Source organism: Lycorma delicatula, chromosome 2 (genome assembly GCF_047948215.1).
Source record: "Lycorma delicatula isolate Av1 chromosome 2, ASM4794821v1, whole genome shotgun sequence".
In the NCBI taxonomy this organism is placed as follows: Eukaryota; Metazoa; Arthropoda; class Insecta; order Hemiptera; family Fulgoridae; genus Lycorma; species Lycorma delicatula.
Window position 1 is genome coordinate 180,994,781 of NC_134456.1, and position 18,008 is coordinate 181,012,788.

General features: G+C 28.9%; 1 protein-coding gene across 2 annotated transcripts in view; it reads left to right on the forward strand.

Moving 5' to 3' along the window:
* Positions 1–12,357, forward strand: part of LOC142319473 (E3 ubiquitin-protein ligase TRIM45) — a 40,526-nt gene extending 28,169 nt beyond the window's left edge. Inside the window, exons 10-13 of one of the 2 annotated variants that reach the window (XM_075356793.1) lie at positions 4,182–4,296; positions 5,449–5,572; positions 11,750–11,780; positions 12,214–12,330. In XM_075356793.1, coding sequence (XP_075212908.1) covers positions 4,182–4,296; positions 5,449–5,572; positions 11,750–11,769 — 259 coding nt within the window. In that variant the 3' untranslated portion in view covers positions 11,770–11,780; positions 12,214–12,330. Of the gene's footprint in view, positions 1–4,181; positions 4,297–5,448; positions 5,573–11,749; positions 11,781–12,213 lie in introns of both variants that reach the window. The other variant, XM_075356792.1, reaches the window with a different exon arrangement.
* Positions 12,358–18,008: the final 5,651 nt, after the last annotated feature.

The following is an 18,008-nucleotide window of genomic DNA, read 5'->3' on the forward strand; positions in this document are numbered from 1 at the left end:
TTGTGGAACACTGGCTTTCACAGGTCTGAACATGGAATATCATCATTAATCACAATCTTCTGTAACCTGTTTATGAAGTAAAATTCCATCAAATCTATGAGGGTTGCTTACAAATTAAAGAATGCTTTGATATTGAAAAATCAAAATAAGAATTAAACAATTCTTATTTTATATTTATAGGCACTCTTAATCTATGTTCAACATTAGTCACTTCACATATTCAAACATTGTTTTACTGTGGTACCATCTTTTCTATTCAACCATTGTATACTTCTGCCATCATGTTCTTCAACCAATAATTGACAGCTTCTTTCAGTAGTCATTGTCTTTAAAGTGCCTACCTCCTAAAACCTCTTTCAACCTGGGGAATAAATGACAGTTGCTAGGCACTAATTCAGAACTTATGGTGGATGCTGAAAAATGGCCAAGTCAAACCGTTGAAGTAAAACTGATTGTGCGTTGCTGCAGCTGATTGTGCGAGCATTATCGTGGGTGAAGAAGACAACGCTGGACAACATACTACACTATTTTTTTTGTTTATTGTCTGCCCTCTTGGCATGAAATCAACTGGCAGGTTGTTTTTTTTCTCTTCCAAAACACAATCATCGTAATTTTGCCCTTGCTGAAAGCTTTTTTGCTTATTTTTTGCTTAGTTAGTGATTTGAAATAATCCCAATCCAGTGATTGACGCTTTATTTCAGGTGTTTCATGAAAGACTGGTATCTCAATACAACTAGTGAGAAAAATCAAAGCAGCTTCCATTCTTCAGTCTTTTATGGTTATTAAATAATCAACGTATCCATTCAGCACTAATTTTTTGTAACCAATTGAAAATACTCATATTTTGGATCGTTATAATTTTATGTAGCAAAGTTCTTGATATTTCAGAAAAGAAACTATGTAAACCATCTAATGTAAAACATCTATAATCACTTTGCCAATCACCTTTGTCCTTGAGTTATTCAGTGATGAAGGATGGTCGACCAGAAAGTTTGTCATTATGCACATTTATTCATCCCTTATTATAATGCTCTATTTTTTAAATGATTTTTCATTCATCACATTATTACCATTAATTTCCTTTATTTGTCTGTAAATTTCAATGGACAAATGTTTTCGCATTCAAAAACCAAATCTATGTACTTCATGTTCGACGAGATTTTTTATTTTGTAACAGATTTTGAGTGTGTAAAAAAATTACAAATGTCTGTGCAGCATCACAATTTAGCTCTCATTGAGTTTATAGGAGGAAGATCAATGACACACCCTCAATCACTGGCAGACCCAGAGACAAGTCCTAAGATCAAACGTTTTTACTTTCTGGACGACCCTCTTAATTCCTCATTTCCAGATAATAATAAATTTTTTTTTTTACTCGAATTTGATGATTTCGCAAATACACTTTCCTTTCTAGAAGAACTAAACTGATACACAGTGTTGAATGCAGTAACAGTAGCTGAATTCCATTTCAAATAAGTTAAGTTTGTTAGGCTTAATAAAATTAAGAAGGTTAATTGAGCTTTATTGGTTTGCCTACATGATTCATTAAAATAAACATTGGAAACAGATTTCTCATTGATATTTTGAGAAAAATAAAAAGTTCATTAAATTTATCAGATGAGATATTTGTTAGTCATCTGTTGCTGATTAGTCTATAGATGTCAGTAGTTTCTATTTTAAATGTAAGATTTATATTTTATCCTTTGAAAAAAAAAAAAAAATATTGGGGCTAGCTCCTCTGTAATGCACAATTTGTATATTTATAATTCAGGATTAAACCAGTTTGGTGCCTATTTATTAAGGCTAGATTTCTTCTCCTTTTTCTAAATTTAATGATTTTTTAATAGGACTGTACTTGTTTAAAAAGATGCTTACTATTTACAATACAGGAAAAGATATTAACAGTTTAGTTATTTTATATAGACCTAACCAATCTTCTCTTAAAATCCTCCCTGAAGTTTCCAATTCTTGAAGTACTAGGTATTTTCATGTAAGTATACATTATTCTCAAAAAAAAATTATAAATAGAATTTTAATAACCTTTATTATGTGTATAAGAGATCTAAAAAAAGACATCATTGCTGTTTTAAATTTAATGCCCTTTAATTTTTTCTCATAAAAGTTTTGTTAAAATTAGTTACAATAGAGTATCACAAAAAAATTCTTCTAAAACAGAGTGCAGAGTCTTGAGTGAAATTAAAAAATATTTGTATCAATTTAATTTTATGTTATTTGTTATGTTTTGTTAAACTGCTTTAAGTGCATTACAAGAAATTAAATTAATTTTTTTTTAAATTGTTAGAAGGAAATAAGATAATTTGTGAAAAAAGATACTGAAAGTAATCAGATTAAAAAGTAGCTTTTCAACCATAGTTAAGTTTTGTTAACCCTTTACAAGTTTTGTTAAAATTGGTTCTACAATTAAGTAAGTTACAGTAAAGTAATGAAAGAAACATTAATTAATACAAATTGAGCCTACTCTGTATTTAACAGATATTTAATTCTATATTTTATAAAGTTTACTCTATATTTACTGAACTTACTCAGGGAAACATTAGGACATAAAAAGATTGTATTGCATTATGTAGACGATCTTATAAGAGGGCTATTCCAAATTTCAATTCTCTTTGGGTGATAAAAAAATAAAGGAGAAATTTTACTATGTTCATAAGCTACATGTCTACAATACTTCTTTGCAAATTACCACCAAAATTCAGGCACTATCATAATACAACAAAAGTTTGGCTCCCAGTTAGTTATTAACCCTATCCATGTTCTTTTCATTAGTTTCTACGTGCTGGAGAGGCAGTCCAAACATCTTTCTCAAGAAATAGTAGTCGCTCAATGCAATGCCAGGTTAAGGCTAAGGTGGGAGTGATTAAAAATCTCTGTTGTGAACTGCTGTACTAAAGTATTTATCCAGTCTGCACATTACAGATCCACAAATTGTCATGCTGAAAAACTACATCTGTAACAAGCATCTTCAGCTGTCTATTTTGACCTCTGAAGGTCTTTTATATTTAACAATAAACAGCTGACATTATTACAATGCCAGGTTATATGAATTCTGCCAGGAAATGACCTTCAGAGTAATTTAACCTAACTTTGTAATTAATTGACTGTTAAAAATTAACCATCTGTACAACAGACAAGTATTAAAAGACTTGTTTATTGTGTTAAGTATCACATTGTTTACCGATTCTGATAATATTATTATGATATTATAATATCATTATGTTACTAATTATATATATCATTTCATAATATTATGTTTTACATCTATCATTGTGTTACTAAATTGTTTCTTAACTTGTATTTTTTATTGTGCAATAAGTAAGAGATTACATTAGAAATTGATGATTTCACAACTTGTTTACATGTTTGAATTATCCGTTAAAATATATGGGAATCTCGTTTTCCCTTCTTCAGTGAAAGGATGCGTTCAGGAATGTTGACTTTCAGCAAACTGAAGTAATGTGCTTACTGTTGGCATAGTTGGCACTAAGATTTTAAGGTAAAAGACTATATGATAAAGGTAATTGAACAGTGTACATGATTTGTGTTGTTTTTGCTTGTTTAACGTATGTTTTTAGTGTCATGACATGCTTTGAAATTTGATACTATTCCAATCTATTGAGTTATTGGTACTTTTAATGTTTCAGTCCTGAGCTGATAAGGTGGTTTTTTAAGAGCTGTAGACTACTTGCTCATGTTTTTTGCACTTTTGGGACAAAGTGTTCTCTAGAAGGATCATTGATCATTGTTATTCATTACTTTTGCTATGATTTAGGTGCTCCAAAAAACAAAAAAAAGGTTATTTTTTCTATAATGATTATAGGTTGAGCGTTCATTGAATCTAATAGCTGAAAATCCAACTATGAATGTATGTATGTTTTTTTGTGAATAAAATTTGTTTGTATGGATCTGATGACCGTAGTTTAAACATTTTTATAAGTTTCTTTCAATATTATTACATAATTTCAAGATTAATTATTTTTTATGTGATATTGATTCTTATTTTCAAAAATACTATACACTAATTTTCTATGATTTGATTTATTTTTTTTTTAATTTTGACATTTTATTACTGTAATAAAATTGTTGTATATGTATATGTGAACTATTGTTTTTATAATACAGTTTTTATTATACAATCATATATTACTTTTTTGATTTGGCAGACAAGTTCCAATGAAAGTATTAGATCGAGGTGATGGTACTTATCTGTTAGTTTTTACACCTGATGCACCTGGAAATCTTAGTCTTTCTGTTACTGTTCAACAAAAAAGTATTCAGGTAAGTTTATTAACAATTCACTACTGCAGGGGATGTCATCTTTACATACATATAGTTCCTTTTTATACTGATCAAGTTTCTATTTTATACTGTGTATCAAAACATCTTGCATTTTAATCATAATTTACTGCATTTGTATAGAATAGTATAATTTTTTCTATTTTAATTGTCATAACTTTTTATTTTTAATTATTATTTACATTTTCTAGATTTTCAGTGTTATAGTAATTTTAATAAACTCTCTACATGTTTATATATTTATTCATTTTGTCATTACAGCTACAACTCCAGCTGTAATTATTTGAGAACAGCAACATAATTATATCATTTCCTGAAAAATGTCTATTTTCAATAGAAATAATAATTATGGTTCAAAAGAAAGAAGTTACTGTATTTATCATGATTATTTTAATAGGTGATATTTTTATATAAATAAATATGTAAGTTTGCTTACTTAAAAAAACAAAAAAAAAACAAAGAAAATTAATTTTAATTAATTAGTAATTATTGACAGAAATTAAACAAACATATGGATTTTTACTACATTAATAGCAATAATTTTTTTTTCTTATACAAATGCATTATGTTCAGTTATGGTATAACATAGTATGATATTAAGTAATACAATTCAAATCCATTAAATAAATGAGGGCAGTGTAAATATTTTTAATACTAAAATATGTCAAAAAAATTAAAGTTGATAATAATTTTTCACGAATAAAAGTATGTTAATAAAAGAAAGAACATAAAACTTCAAAGTGTAACAAAAAACTAATACTGCGGTATCAGATTTAATGAATCAGACTGTTACTGATTATACAAATATATTTTATTGATTGTAAAAATCAATCAATCTTTTTTACACTTAAGAAGGTGCAAAAAACTTAATGGTTCTCTCTAAATTAATAACTTAATAAGTGCATTGTTGAGTAATACAATATTTTTACTGCATAACCTAAAAGATACTGTTATTATCATGACTTATGCACACTATACTGGTTTTCAACAGTCATTGCGTTGAACTGCTCATGAAGGAGATTCAACTGTGATCAAACAATACAGAAATTAACAATCAGTTTTTGTTGTAAACTTTCTAGCCCTGCATAAGAATTTAAAAATAAAAATTTGTATATTTATCATGATTATTTACAGCGCAGTCCATTCAACGTTTCTGTATCTACACAGAGACCACATCCTGGAATATATCATTGTTGTGCGTTTTGTTCATCCAACGGAAACAAGAATACTAGTTGTGCCTGTGGGGGAACTATGCCAGGTACATTGGCAATTAAAACATTTTTTTTTGTTCATTGTAAAATTTATTTTATTTCAATATAAAGACCAGCTGACTGAGTGGTGTAGAAGCTAATTAGTTTTTATAAAAGTTTTCTGATTTCATTCAGACTATAAAGTTTTCATTTTTATCATGGAATTTCATGCTCATTATTTAAGAGTAATAAGTACTTATGAATAATAGGTATATTATTTAATTTATGAAAAGTAATACACAAGGAGTAGCTTGTGTGTGCACGTATGTGTTTGCACAAGCTACTGTGCTTTTATACATCTAGTAAAATTTAATATAATTGAAAATAATAAATTTTAAAATAGTTACTAAATATTGAAAAATTAGTTAATAAAACTTGCCCACAATAATATTTTATAAGAACAATATTCAGTGTTAAACATGCAATGAATAACATAATATGAATGAACTAATGAATAAAGTGTAAGATGAATTTTGATAAGATTAGCCAGTTGTTTAATAAGGAATTAAAAATGATAGTGTTTTTAACAGAAAGTATTGAAGTTTTGTGTATTAATGAAAGAAATTGGGCACATTTTTGTGTTTTATAATAATTGTTTAGGTTACAGAGAAAAAGCCAAAGAAAATTTAAAAAAAATCCAAGACTTTTCAGAAAATCTGGACTGTATAAACTTTCTACTTAAGATATGACCAAACCAGCCTGTTTTTTCAAGCCTCAAGCTTTTTTCTTCTTTTCTTTATCTAAACTTTTTCATTTTAAACTTAATGAACCTGGTCATTAAATGTTTTCTTGTAACATGTTATAAGGCTCAATCCAGTTCCTTTCCATCTTCCTCATTCATGCTTCACTTCCATACAACAGGGCACTCCATATATAACATTTGTCTTACCTCTTCCTTAACTTGATCCAGACTTCTACTTCACAGTAATTGCCTTTTTTTCCTGAAAGCTTCCTTTTCCATGGCTATCCTTCCTTTTATTTATTTCCATTGTGCTTGTCTAATCCTCTATTACCATAGTACCCAAATGCCTGTAATTTTTTACTTTTTTTTATTCCTCCTTCACTTGTAACCAATCCTCTTTGATGTTTACTTCTATTACTTTAGTTTTTCCAATATTTATTTTTATTCCGTACTTTTTCATTCTTTCCTCCAACAACAATCTTTGAAGTGCGTGTATGTGCCATCAGTTACAATTACCATATCATCAGCAACTTATCCAACTTATTTCTCTTTCTTCTAATATATCCCTTATCACACCTTCAACATGAATGTTGAACTGTGTCTGTGAGAGGAAGAATCCTTGCTTAAATCCCCTTCATGTAGATCCATCCAGTCAGTCATATGGATACTTACTTTCATTGTTGATGAATAATTTCATTGTCTTGTGTATAATTCTTTAACCCTCTTCCCATTCTACTTTTTTCTCTTTAAGGGTCTCCATCATTTTCTCCCATTTGACTTTATCAAGTATCTTTTTCAATTTATGAAATACACATTTCTCTTCCTCTCTCCAACTACCCTTAGTATCCCCAATAATATCTCTGGTTAGGTATCCCTTTCCTCAAGTTAAATTGTTCCTCTCATACATTTTCTTTCAGTATTCTTATCAACTACCAGTTTAGGACTCATAATAATATTGTAGTGGCATGGGCTATTAAAACTTATTGTTCTGAATTTTATTCATTTTTTCCTACCAGTTTTCTTTGAAATTTTATCATTAACTTTTTCACAAAATCTTCTGGCCATTCTCCTGTATTGTATATTCTATTACAGAGTTCAACTATTTATTCAACTCCTTCCCGCTTTAAGCATTTATAAAATTCTATGAGAAATTCATTAACTTAAGTTGATTTTTTATTCTTCTGTAATAATTACTTTCTGTAAGTCACATTTTAATATCAGTGATTTGTTTATCCTCTTCAGCTACTTCCATTCCTTTTCTATGTTTAGTTCCTCAGGTTTCTCTCTTGTCATATATGTCACATTGTCATTTATGTCTTCCCAATATTCCTTCTATCTTTCTCTTATTTCTTTCGCCTCATGTAGCATTTTACTATCCTAATTCTCAATTTTCTTTCATTTTCTGATTCCTTTTCCTCTATCCTTTGTAATGCTTCCTATACGTATACCTTCTTATACGAATATAGGAAGGTATAACGTATACCTTCCTATACGTATACTGCCCTTTCTTTTCTAGATTGTCAATACCATTGTAGTCTTCCTTCATTTTTTCTTTTGCTATTGTTGATGATTTCCTGAAATATTGCAATACACTGTATTTTGACTACATAACAATATGTATGTATACTTAGGCAAAATCCTAGATAGGCTTCATCATAGGTTTGACATTATACTTAATTATTACATACAACTTAATGTCTACTTGCCATCAGCAAATATCACATATCTATCATCATAGACAATTATTGAGATACATGAAAATATAAAGGATCATTTAACACATTCAAACTATAGTTCACTTATAAAGTCATGCAATCCAAAACAGATGTTGATCCTACATTATAAATTTGTTGTTACAAGTTCCTAGTGTGGCAGATATTTTGCTGAGATTTTACTTAACAAGGTCAAAAAGCGTTAGATCACAGAATTCATCTGTGTCGGTAGTTCTGCAACATTATAACAAACATTATTTAGTCACCTTGTCTTATTCTGAATGCCAGAATGTTTTTGTGGCTAGTTTTTCTGGTAGAGCAGTATCTAAAATTTGTTAACAGGAAATGTTGGTAATCATAAAAATAGTGCTCATCTGTCAATGTTGCATAATGGTAGTTCACATGACATTTATCAGTCACTTTTACAATCTACAGGAAAATCACTAAGGAAATTTTCTCAAGAGATTGGACTTTCAATTGGGAATGAATTACTCTGTATCAGATTCGAGTAGTGCAATAACCTGGAGATCTGACATTATCAGATGACTTCTGTATTGTAGATGTTACAAACATTCGATTTGAGATGGCGTGTGTTTTATATTACGTTTATTACTTTTTTTATATAGATGAAGCATAAATTTATCTTACTGATACATTAACAGCCAAAACAATAGAATATGGGGAGCTCTGTGAATTCTCACATTTATCATAAAAGGCATTCATAAAAAACTGATGTTTGGCTTGTAATTTTATGCTCAGTTTGATTTTATTCTTAAAAATATTATCTGCAAAATGTTATTCAGAAATTATTACAAAGATTTATAACCTTACTCAAAAAAACTCCTGGTTACAGCAACATCATGTTACACATGCTAGCTACCCTGCTTAATAAATTCAAGTATGAAATTTTCAATGATATAATTTACCATAGCCTTTGGCCTCTACAGTCACCAGATCTCTTACTACCAGGTTTTTATTTATGGGAGTAACTGAAAGTTACTATTTTCAAAAACAAACTGCAGATTTTAAGTGAATTTAAAGAAATTATCAAAGACAAGAGATGAGATTATTAGAGATGTCTAAGGATAGTTGCATTAAAAATGAAGAAACAGGTTGATGCCTGGATCAGTGCCCAAGATGGACATTTTCAGTAGTTATTATGACAAGAAAGTGGAAAAATATATATATATAAAATATTTTTATATAGGCTGCTTAGTTTCCTATATCATATAATTAAATTTCTTTTGTCATTAAATAAATTTAATTTGTTTTAGACATGGGTTGCATAATTTTATGAAAACTGCATGTGAAATATATAAATACACAACAATATATTAAATGACACAACGCAAATCCAACACACTATAACCACACTTAATATGCATTTGCTTAACTCAAGAAAACCCCAACAATATTTGTGACACCAGGGTTAGAACAGCAGAACACCAGGGTGAGAACGTTTGCAAGAGCATTTCAAAACATTTTGAAGCTGGTTATTAAAAAGACATTATTTTTAAAATTTGGTTCAGTTGATTTGAGTGATATTTTTTGCTCTTTCTAGCAGTGTCACTCTAACATTTGTAGTTGATGCATTTCAGAGTACTTCCATTCTCTAAATTTTTTAGCACTGAGTCTTCCTGAGTTGGGTTGTCTAATAAATAAGAAGTTAAGCTCCTCCTATTCCCTATTTCTATTGTTTTAAAAGAGATTTTTAAAACTAATCCTTCTGATTTTTAACATTACATGGATTGAGTGTTTATTTGTTCATTAATTTTGTCCTGTCCTTTTAACTTGAATATTTCCATGTTTTCTAGAATATTTAAACTTTTTCTTTTTTTGCATAATATAAGGTGTCTGTTTTAATGAACATAAAATAAATACTGCCATGTAAATATGAGAAAAAAGATTCAAATTATGCAACACATTTGATAGAAAAGTTCATATGGAAGATAAGCTGTAAGCTTCTTCTAGATAACCAAAGTGGAGTATTTTAAAATGAAAACTAATTTGTCTACGTAGTCAATTTAAAGATATGTTTCATTTTTTTGTTGCCATAATCATTTTATTCTTTTTCTTGCACAGTAATGATACATTCCTTGATGATGTAATTTTGGTATTCATTTTCTTGTGACAATTTAGACAAATTAGTTGAAAACTAATATGTTTGAATATTTGAAATCATTATAATTTCATTTATTATAATTGTAATAATAGGGAGGTGTTTATTAATAAACATAATAATATGGCACTCTAGAATGTAGCAGTTGATATGTTGTTTTTCTACATTCCTTTCTATTTTATCACGTCACACATTTCTCATATTTTGTGTTTCTTGCAAACAGATTTTTATTGTATGGGTGATTTTATAGCCCTGTTCACTTTTTAAATAAAAATGAAACTACCAAATTTAAAGTAAAAAGAGGTTTAAAAATAGAACAAACTTAAAAATGCACTATAAACGTAAAAAATATCATTATTTAACTTTAAACTTTCTTTTTGAAGTTTGTGTCAAGTTTGAAGTTTGTGAAGAGTTAGTAATATGGTGGTTTTTAATTTATCTTGGTCTTTGAAAAGTTTAAATTTAAGGAAGAAACATTTTTTTATATTTGTGTTTTTAAGATGATTTTTAATTATTTTTTTAATTTTGTTAAGAATTTCCAATTCCTTAATCATATTTATTCCTTTCTGTGTAAAAGCAATCTTGACTTGACTACCCTAGTTTTAATATTTTCCCTAAATTTTGTGTAGTCATTTTATCATTTTACTACTGAAATGAAAGAAAGAGTTTGAGTTTTGATATCAAGGGAACAATAAGTTCATATCACTCATTTACACTAACTATAACATTGAAAAAATAAATTTGAAACATCAGGTTACAGTATTGCATATGGATCGCAAATAAAATAAAATGCACATTATCAGAAAAAAATTCAATAAATTTGATTTATCTTTGGCACGCAAAATTGACTGCTAGATATAATACGTTTTACATAGGAAAAACAGGTTGTACTTTTAACAATTCAATGAGTACACAAAGCCAATTCATTACACAATTTCTAATCATCTCATTGAAACAAGCCACACATGCTCAAATATGATTCAGTAACAACATGAAAATCTTACACTTGAACAAATAGTGCAAACATGACACACTTGAGTAACTCAAATTATACAGAAACACTTAAAAACAGAATTCTTAACAAAAAAACAGCTAACTGCGACAACGGTAACATTTAAAAAAAAATAAATTTGTTGTTTAAAAAAGTGTATTGTAGTCAATTTTTAACAAAATAAAAAAGTTTTAAGTTATAGCACATTTTGTTCAAAATAAGAAGTTTCAAGTTATAGCACATTTTGTTCACATTTTATCACTTTTAGTCTACATATGTTTAATCATTTTAAACTAAAATTCCTCTCTTATCTGTATTTGATACCATGTAGTATATCTTTAAATAGATATTGTTTTCACTATCAAATTTTCTTTTTTCCTTTAATTCTTTTATTTCTTTTGATATTGAAGAGGATCATACTTGTATCAGTCCTATATTAATGCTTTTCTTTCTTCATCTTCATTTGTAGTTTTTAATTTTTGTTCCTAGCAAATTTATTCTTAACAATAAATCTGTTTATCAGGATTAAAAAAAGATTCATTCATAAATTAATTTGTATAATATTAAAAAAATAATAATAATAAAATATATGCACTTCCTCAAAGTTATTATTTGAAGTGTTAGCTGGATATTTAAACTAAATTTTGTTCTTGATTTTTTTTTTTTTGTTGCTGATTTCAGATATCCTAGGTTTTGATTAACTTAAATTCAAGTAAGTTTGATTGTACTCTACATATTAACACACAGTAGTATAATTTCTTTATTATTAGTTTTCTAGAAAGAAAAAGAATTGAATTGAAGGCATTTCTGTACAAATTCATTTCATATTTTTACTGTGGATTTTTGAAAAACAGAAGGGATTCCCTAGAGAGAATGATGTTTTAACAGTCTCAGATTTTTTTTTATAATACTTTTTTAAATTCTAAATTAACATTAAATAATTAATTTGTTGAATTAAATGGCACAATAAATTTACAAATATATTTTAAAATAAGAAACTAAATTACTTCCTTCAGCAGATGACTTTTGCTCTCTCCTGATGTGAATAAAGCTACTTTTACTATTATTGGAAAGCTTGCTCTATTTAGCAGCTACTGTTTTGATGTCACTGAAATCACTCTTCAGCATTTTATTTTTATTTGCAGGATATAATGGCTGTGGTCATGGTCATGCAGGACATCCTGGGCAACGACACTGGTCATGTTGTGGCAATCTTTTGCATAATTCAGAATGTACAAGAAACCAAGTTATTTAGTAATAAAGAACTAATAACAGTGATAATGGTAACATAATAAATAAATTACTTATGATTATTAAAAAATTTTTTTTCTTTACTTATCCATATTTTTTTGTTATTTTAATTAATATAAATCTACTTATCCAAACTAATTGTGACCAACTTGGATTTAATAGATGTTTGTGATAAGTTATAGGAAAATAATAATAAGTGATCTTATAAGACCTAATAAATTATAACAGTAAGATGATTCATACATTAAGAAGTGACACCCACAATGTACAAACACCACAAAAAATTTACAAAAAAACAGACTTTCTAAATAAGTTAAAAAATATTCTTCCAGAGGACAGTCTTGTTACTATTATTCAGCTACTTTGTTTAATCATGTTTTAAGTTTTAGGTTATCCTGAAAAGAATATATGGAGTGCATCCATGTATTTAAGAAATTAATAATATTATTTTATATCTGTTTTTAAAGAATGTTCTTATTAACGTCTGTTTCACAGTTTTCCATACTAAACTTATGGAAGTATAAAAATACTTACTGAAGAAATTCATTCTTTATTTTATTATTCTTAATAAATTCTTTAACATTGTTTAATTTTCTTTTACATATAGTAAAACTCAATCCAATTTATCACCTTTCTTAGTATGTCACTCATCTAAATTTGTATATAAATATGAAAGAGTATTTAATCTATTTCCTTTGACCTTATTTTCTATAATGTAATTTTTTAACACCCTTTTGTTTCATTTTTTCATTGGTAACAAAAATTTTGGCAAATACATCTTATACACTTTTTATTCTAGTGTTGATAAAATGACAATATTTAGTTTAGTTTAGGTCAATAAGAAGATTTATTATAAAATAAATACTTCACATCAAAACTAAAAGAAGTATGACAGAATACACCTGGCCTATTGAAAAGTATCAGACATTATGTCCATTATGCAAGTCTCTACTGATTCTGTCAGCATCTTTCTTTATTTTCTCTGTCTCCTTACTCCGTTTCCACTTCGCTTGTGGCAAATCGGCTGTTTCTAAACGAGGGTGTCCCTCTGCCACATTGATTTGTTCAAGGTGTTCCATTACCTTCTGTAACAAGGATAGCCACCAGAGTACACCCCCCCCCCCCCAACCAGGGGACATGTACTCTGGTACACCAGAAGCTTTCAGAGCTCTCGTACACCGACATACATGGGCACCTTCGCTACATGGTTGCCATCACAGAGGGTACGTGGACAATGGAAGGGTCTCTGTTACACCTGCAATAACATTGACCCTGGTCACCACATCACCAGCTCTAAATGTGGTTTAAGTCCATTTCCAAATCATTTAGTAGTCCATGATCTGCAGGTGGCCGAAAAATCCAATCCATCTTGGTGACATGAAGGTGGATGACAGGTCAAAAAAAAAACATTTCCGTGGAAGTTATTCAGAGCCCCATTAGCCAGCAGTATGTACAGCTGTTGCCGCCCTGGACGTGGAATGTAGATGTTGTGTTCCGGATGTGGGGATTATCTATCTCGGAGCATTATTATTACTATTTTTTTTTTTTTAATTTTAGGGGCATCAACTACTGTGGTCATTAGCCCTTTGCACAACAAAAAAGAAAAAACAAAAGGAAAACATATAATTCCTTCCCAGTAATAAAACACTAGCAACATAGTCAATAGACTTGTCTTATAAATAAAAATCATCTAAAACACTGACTCGTCAAAGGTAAAACCCAAAAGAACACACACAACCCTTGTTGTGTGTAGCATCTGTATGTGTTCTTTGTATTTGTGGTTGATTGTTTTCAGACTGTCTGATCTGATATTTATTGCAGTTGCTGCAGTATATTTTATGTACTGAGTGTGTTTTGCTTGTTCACCGTATGATCTCGTAAATTTTGTTAATAATTTTGAAAAATAAAAGTAACCTTTCGTGAAAATTTTGATAATCTGTGATTATTGGTTGATGAATGTTATCATGATGTATACTTACTTACTACTGTAGTGAGTTCTGTATAAATAGTAAACGTGTCTTTGTTATCTACTTTAGAATTAAGGAACTTAAGTGGTTTTTGTGACCAAAATCTGCCATGAAATATAAACTCGGGTGTAATTTGATGATGGTTATAATATATGACATTTCTTTTGGATACAATATCATCCAGCATAAGAAGTATAATACCAGTATAATTTGTCTTTACACTTATTATGTAATATTTGAGTGGTTTTGAAGTGATGTAAAATTAATTCAACTAAGAGACTAGAAATAGGTGAATCCATGGTAAGCCTGGTTGATTTATTGTTGTATGTGAAGTAATATTTTTTCACTGGTTTGTGTTAAGATTATGATTTCAGTTATATGTTTTGGTGGTGAATTTTTTAAAATGTTTCAAGTTGTATGTTTATGGTTTCTTGTTAAGGTATATTAGTGTAGAGAGATATTACACCACCAAAGATTCCAAATGAATTGTGTGGAAAATGTAACCTCTAATTTTGTCAGTAAATTGTTTTGTTGTTCATTCATGTAGCTAGTTTGTATCAGTGCAGAAATGATAAAAAATTATTAAAATATTTACAGGACTGCTAGTAAAACACCACTACGAAATGAAATGAAACATCAAAACCATCCATTTGGTCAACAGTAAGACAAACATAAAAAAATAGAATGAATTAGGAACCTCATCCTTTTTACTTTGAAGTAAAGGAAGAATTGTGATTCTGAAAAATTTCGTTTTTCAGATTTCAATGGAAATATCCATTTTGACCATCTCTGAATCTATTTTGACTAATTTCAACATGACGTTTGTATGTATGTATCTTGCATAACTCAAAAGTGATTAGCCATAGAATATTGAAATTTTGGATTTAGGATTGTTGTAACATCTAGTTATGCACCTCCCCTTTTGATTGCAATCGATGACCAAACGTGTCAAAAAAATCCCAAAATCCAAAAAATTTGAATTCTTGACTTTTCCTTAACTGCAGTAATAAGCCCTTGTTGAGAGCTTTTCAATGTTATATCATAAGTGGTACTTATTTTCATTGGTTCCATAGTTATAGCCAAATAGAATTTTAATTAATGAAATATTTGGAACTTAGAAGGGGAAGGTACATATATTTTTTTAACTTTTTTTTTAAATTTAAATATAATGATTTATTAATAATTCTGATTGTAAAAAAAATCTTTACAATAATTAATAATTCAATAATAACAATAAAATTAAATATGAAACAAAATCAGAAGTTATTAAAAGTTTTATATACTGTCCATTTTAATTAAAAATTTTTTACAGAGGTTAATGATTATTAATAAATCAATATATTTAAATTAAATCTGACACGTTCTCACTTGTACCACATAACTACTTGAGCAACATGAAACAAAATTAATATATAAAATGCTGGTATGGATAGCATTAACAGTTTTTGATCTGTAATCTCAAAATTGTACATTAAATAAATAATATAATTTTACATTGATATATGTTAATACATAATTACAATCTTGCAAAAGAACATATAATCATACAATAATACATATTAATCCTATTTTACAAAATAAATAAATAGTAATGCACATAGGGTCATTGTAATACAAATGAATACTATAACAATTCAAACAATAATAAGATTCAGCAGTACATATAATAATCATATAGTACATAACATATTGTATGAACATACATAATAATATTATATTAATATTAAATAAGTTCAATTACATAAGAATTGTTTTTTGAAAAATTATTACGTATTATATGTATGTCTTTATAGTCATAGATTATTTTGATTCATGACTATAGAGATTGATCTATGACTATATCCTTAATAAATATAGAATTTGTCTTAAGTGTTGTGTTGTTTGTGCATCCAATAGCCAGAGCAATAATGATGCCATTGGATATTTTGTGCCCAACATCACCATGGATGTTTATATGTTTCTGGGACTTCTTCAAAGTTTTGTTTCTGGGGTTCAACTAGAGTGAAGATGAATTCAATGGCCAGACTAACCATGATGCCATTGATGAACCGAAGTGTATGAGTAAATATCTTTGGTACCTATTCCAAACCATGATGGCATCATGGTTGGTACCTAACCATGATGCCATTGATGAACCGAAGTGTATGAGTAAGTATCTTTGGTACCTATTCCAAGATTAAATACATATAATTTTACAATAAAGATATATATCATATGGTGCATCCAATGGCCAGACTAAGTGCGATGCCAGTGTATACTTTGGCCCAACATCACCATGGATGCATAAATCTGGGACTTCTTTAAAATGTTGTTCCTGGGGCTCACCTAGATTAAAGATGAATAATCATGATCCATTGACGATCTGTATCTAGGATCACTTGGATCTAGGATTTCTTTGAAAAGTGTTGTTTGTGAGATTCCATTGGAGTGAAAGTGTGTTCAATGGCCAGACTAGCATGATGCCATTGATCATAAAAGTGTATGACTAATGTCATGGGAACTTAGCCACATGACTTTAGGGGAGTCATACTGCCCTAGCTCTGTAATGTTATTAGAAGATTTTATGTACCTTTTTCTGTATCCTGTAATTCAATTGATTTGAAATTTATACAGCTTATAAATCATAGTTTTTGGAGCAATTTGAGGAAAATAGTTTTTTCAAAATTTTGTGTTAGAGTGAAGTTTAAATTTTAAACTTTAAATTTTTTTTGTACATGATTACTTGTAATTCTGTTTCCCTCAAACATTAGTGTATATAAATGAGAATACCCAAAAACAAATCATTCCTGTATCTTTCTTAGAAGTTGAGAAAAAGGAACATAAAGCCAGAAAAATGAAGTTTTCAGAAAACAAATCTTAAAGTTTTAAATACATAGTTTTTTATCTGTCAATACATTCCTGAAGCATAATGGGCCTGCTGCCTGATCCTGTTCTTCTAAGACATATTTTAACACTCTCTTAGCATTGCTTTTTTCTTTTGAAACCTTTTTTGTTAGTTCATTCAGTTCACTATCAGCTCTAGCGATCCTTCCTCTATGAAGTAATTAAATCACCTGGGCACAATTGGTACGGAGTGATTCCTAGTCCTTTCAAAACTAAGCATTTGATAATATTCCCTTTATTTAAAGTACTCATGGCTTCATATACACCAAGCTGAAGTGTTTGAAACCCAACGAAGACTGTTTTTGAGAGTCATACCCAAATTACGCTGTTGAGTGATTCATTAGGGTTCTGTGTTTTACTTTTTACATATCTTACCAAAAGATTGTTAGCTAATAGATCTCTAAAAATTCCTTTTATTTCACTCATGACAACAGCAAGAAATGAAAGTGCTTTGAGTGATTGTATGGTTTATCTTCTGCCTTGGCTTTTTTAAATTTACACCAGCTATTGGCACCAGGAGAACATAGTACATGTTGAGGTTTATCTTCAGTTGAACTCGAATGGAAAAACTCAGCCCACACTGCTTTATACACTGAATACCAACTGTCAGTATTTCTCCTAATGGCTAAGCCATAATAATTTGTAATATTAATTATAGCTGTATCTGTCAGCCTATTACATCCACTCTACTACCATCATATAATTTCATCCCTCTGTACCTTAATTTCAGATTTCGTAGATGCTTTCCCATTCTTTTTTGCATGTGGCTTATGCATTCCAATTTTTTTACTTTGCAATCATCTCCATACAGTTCATGTTCCTAGATAGTTCATGTATTG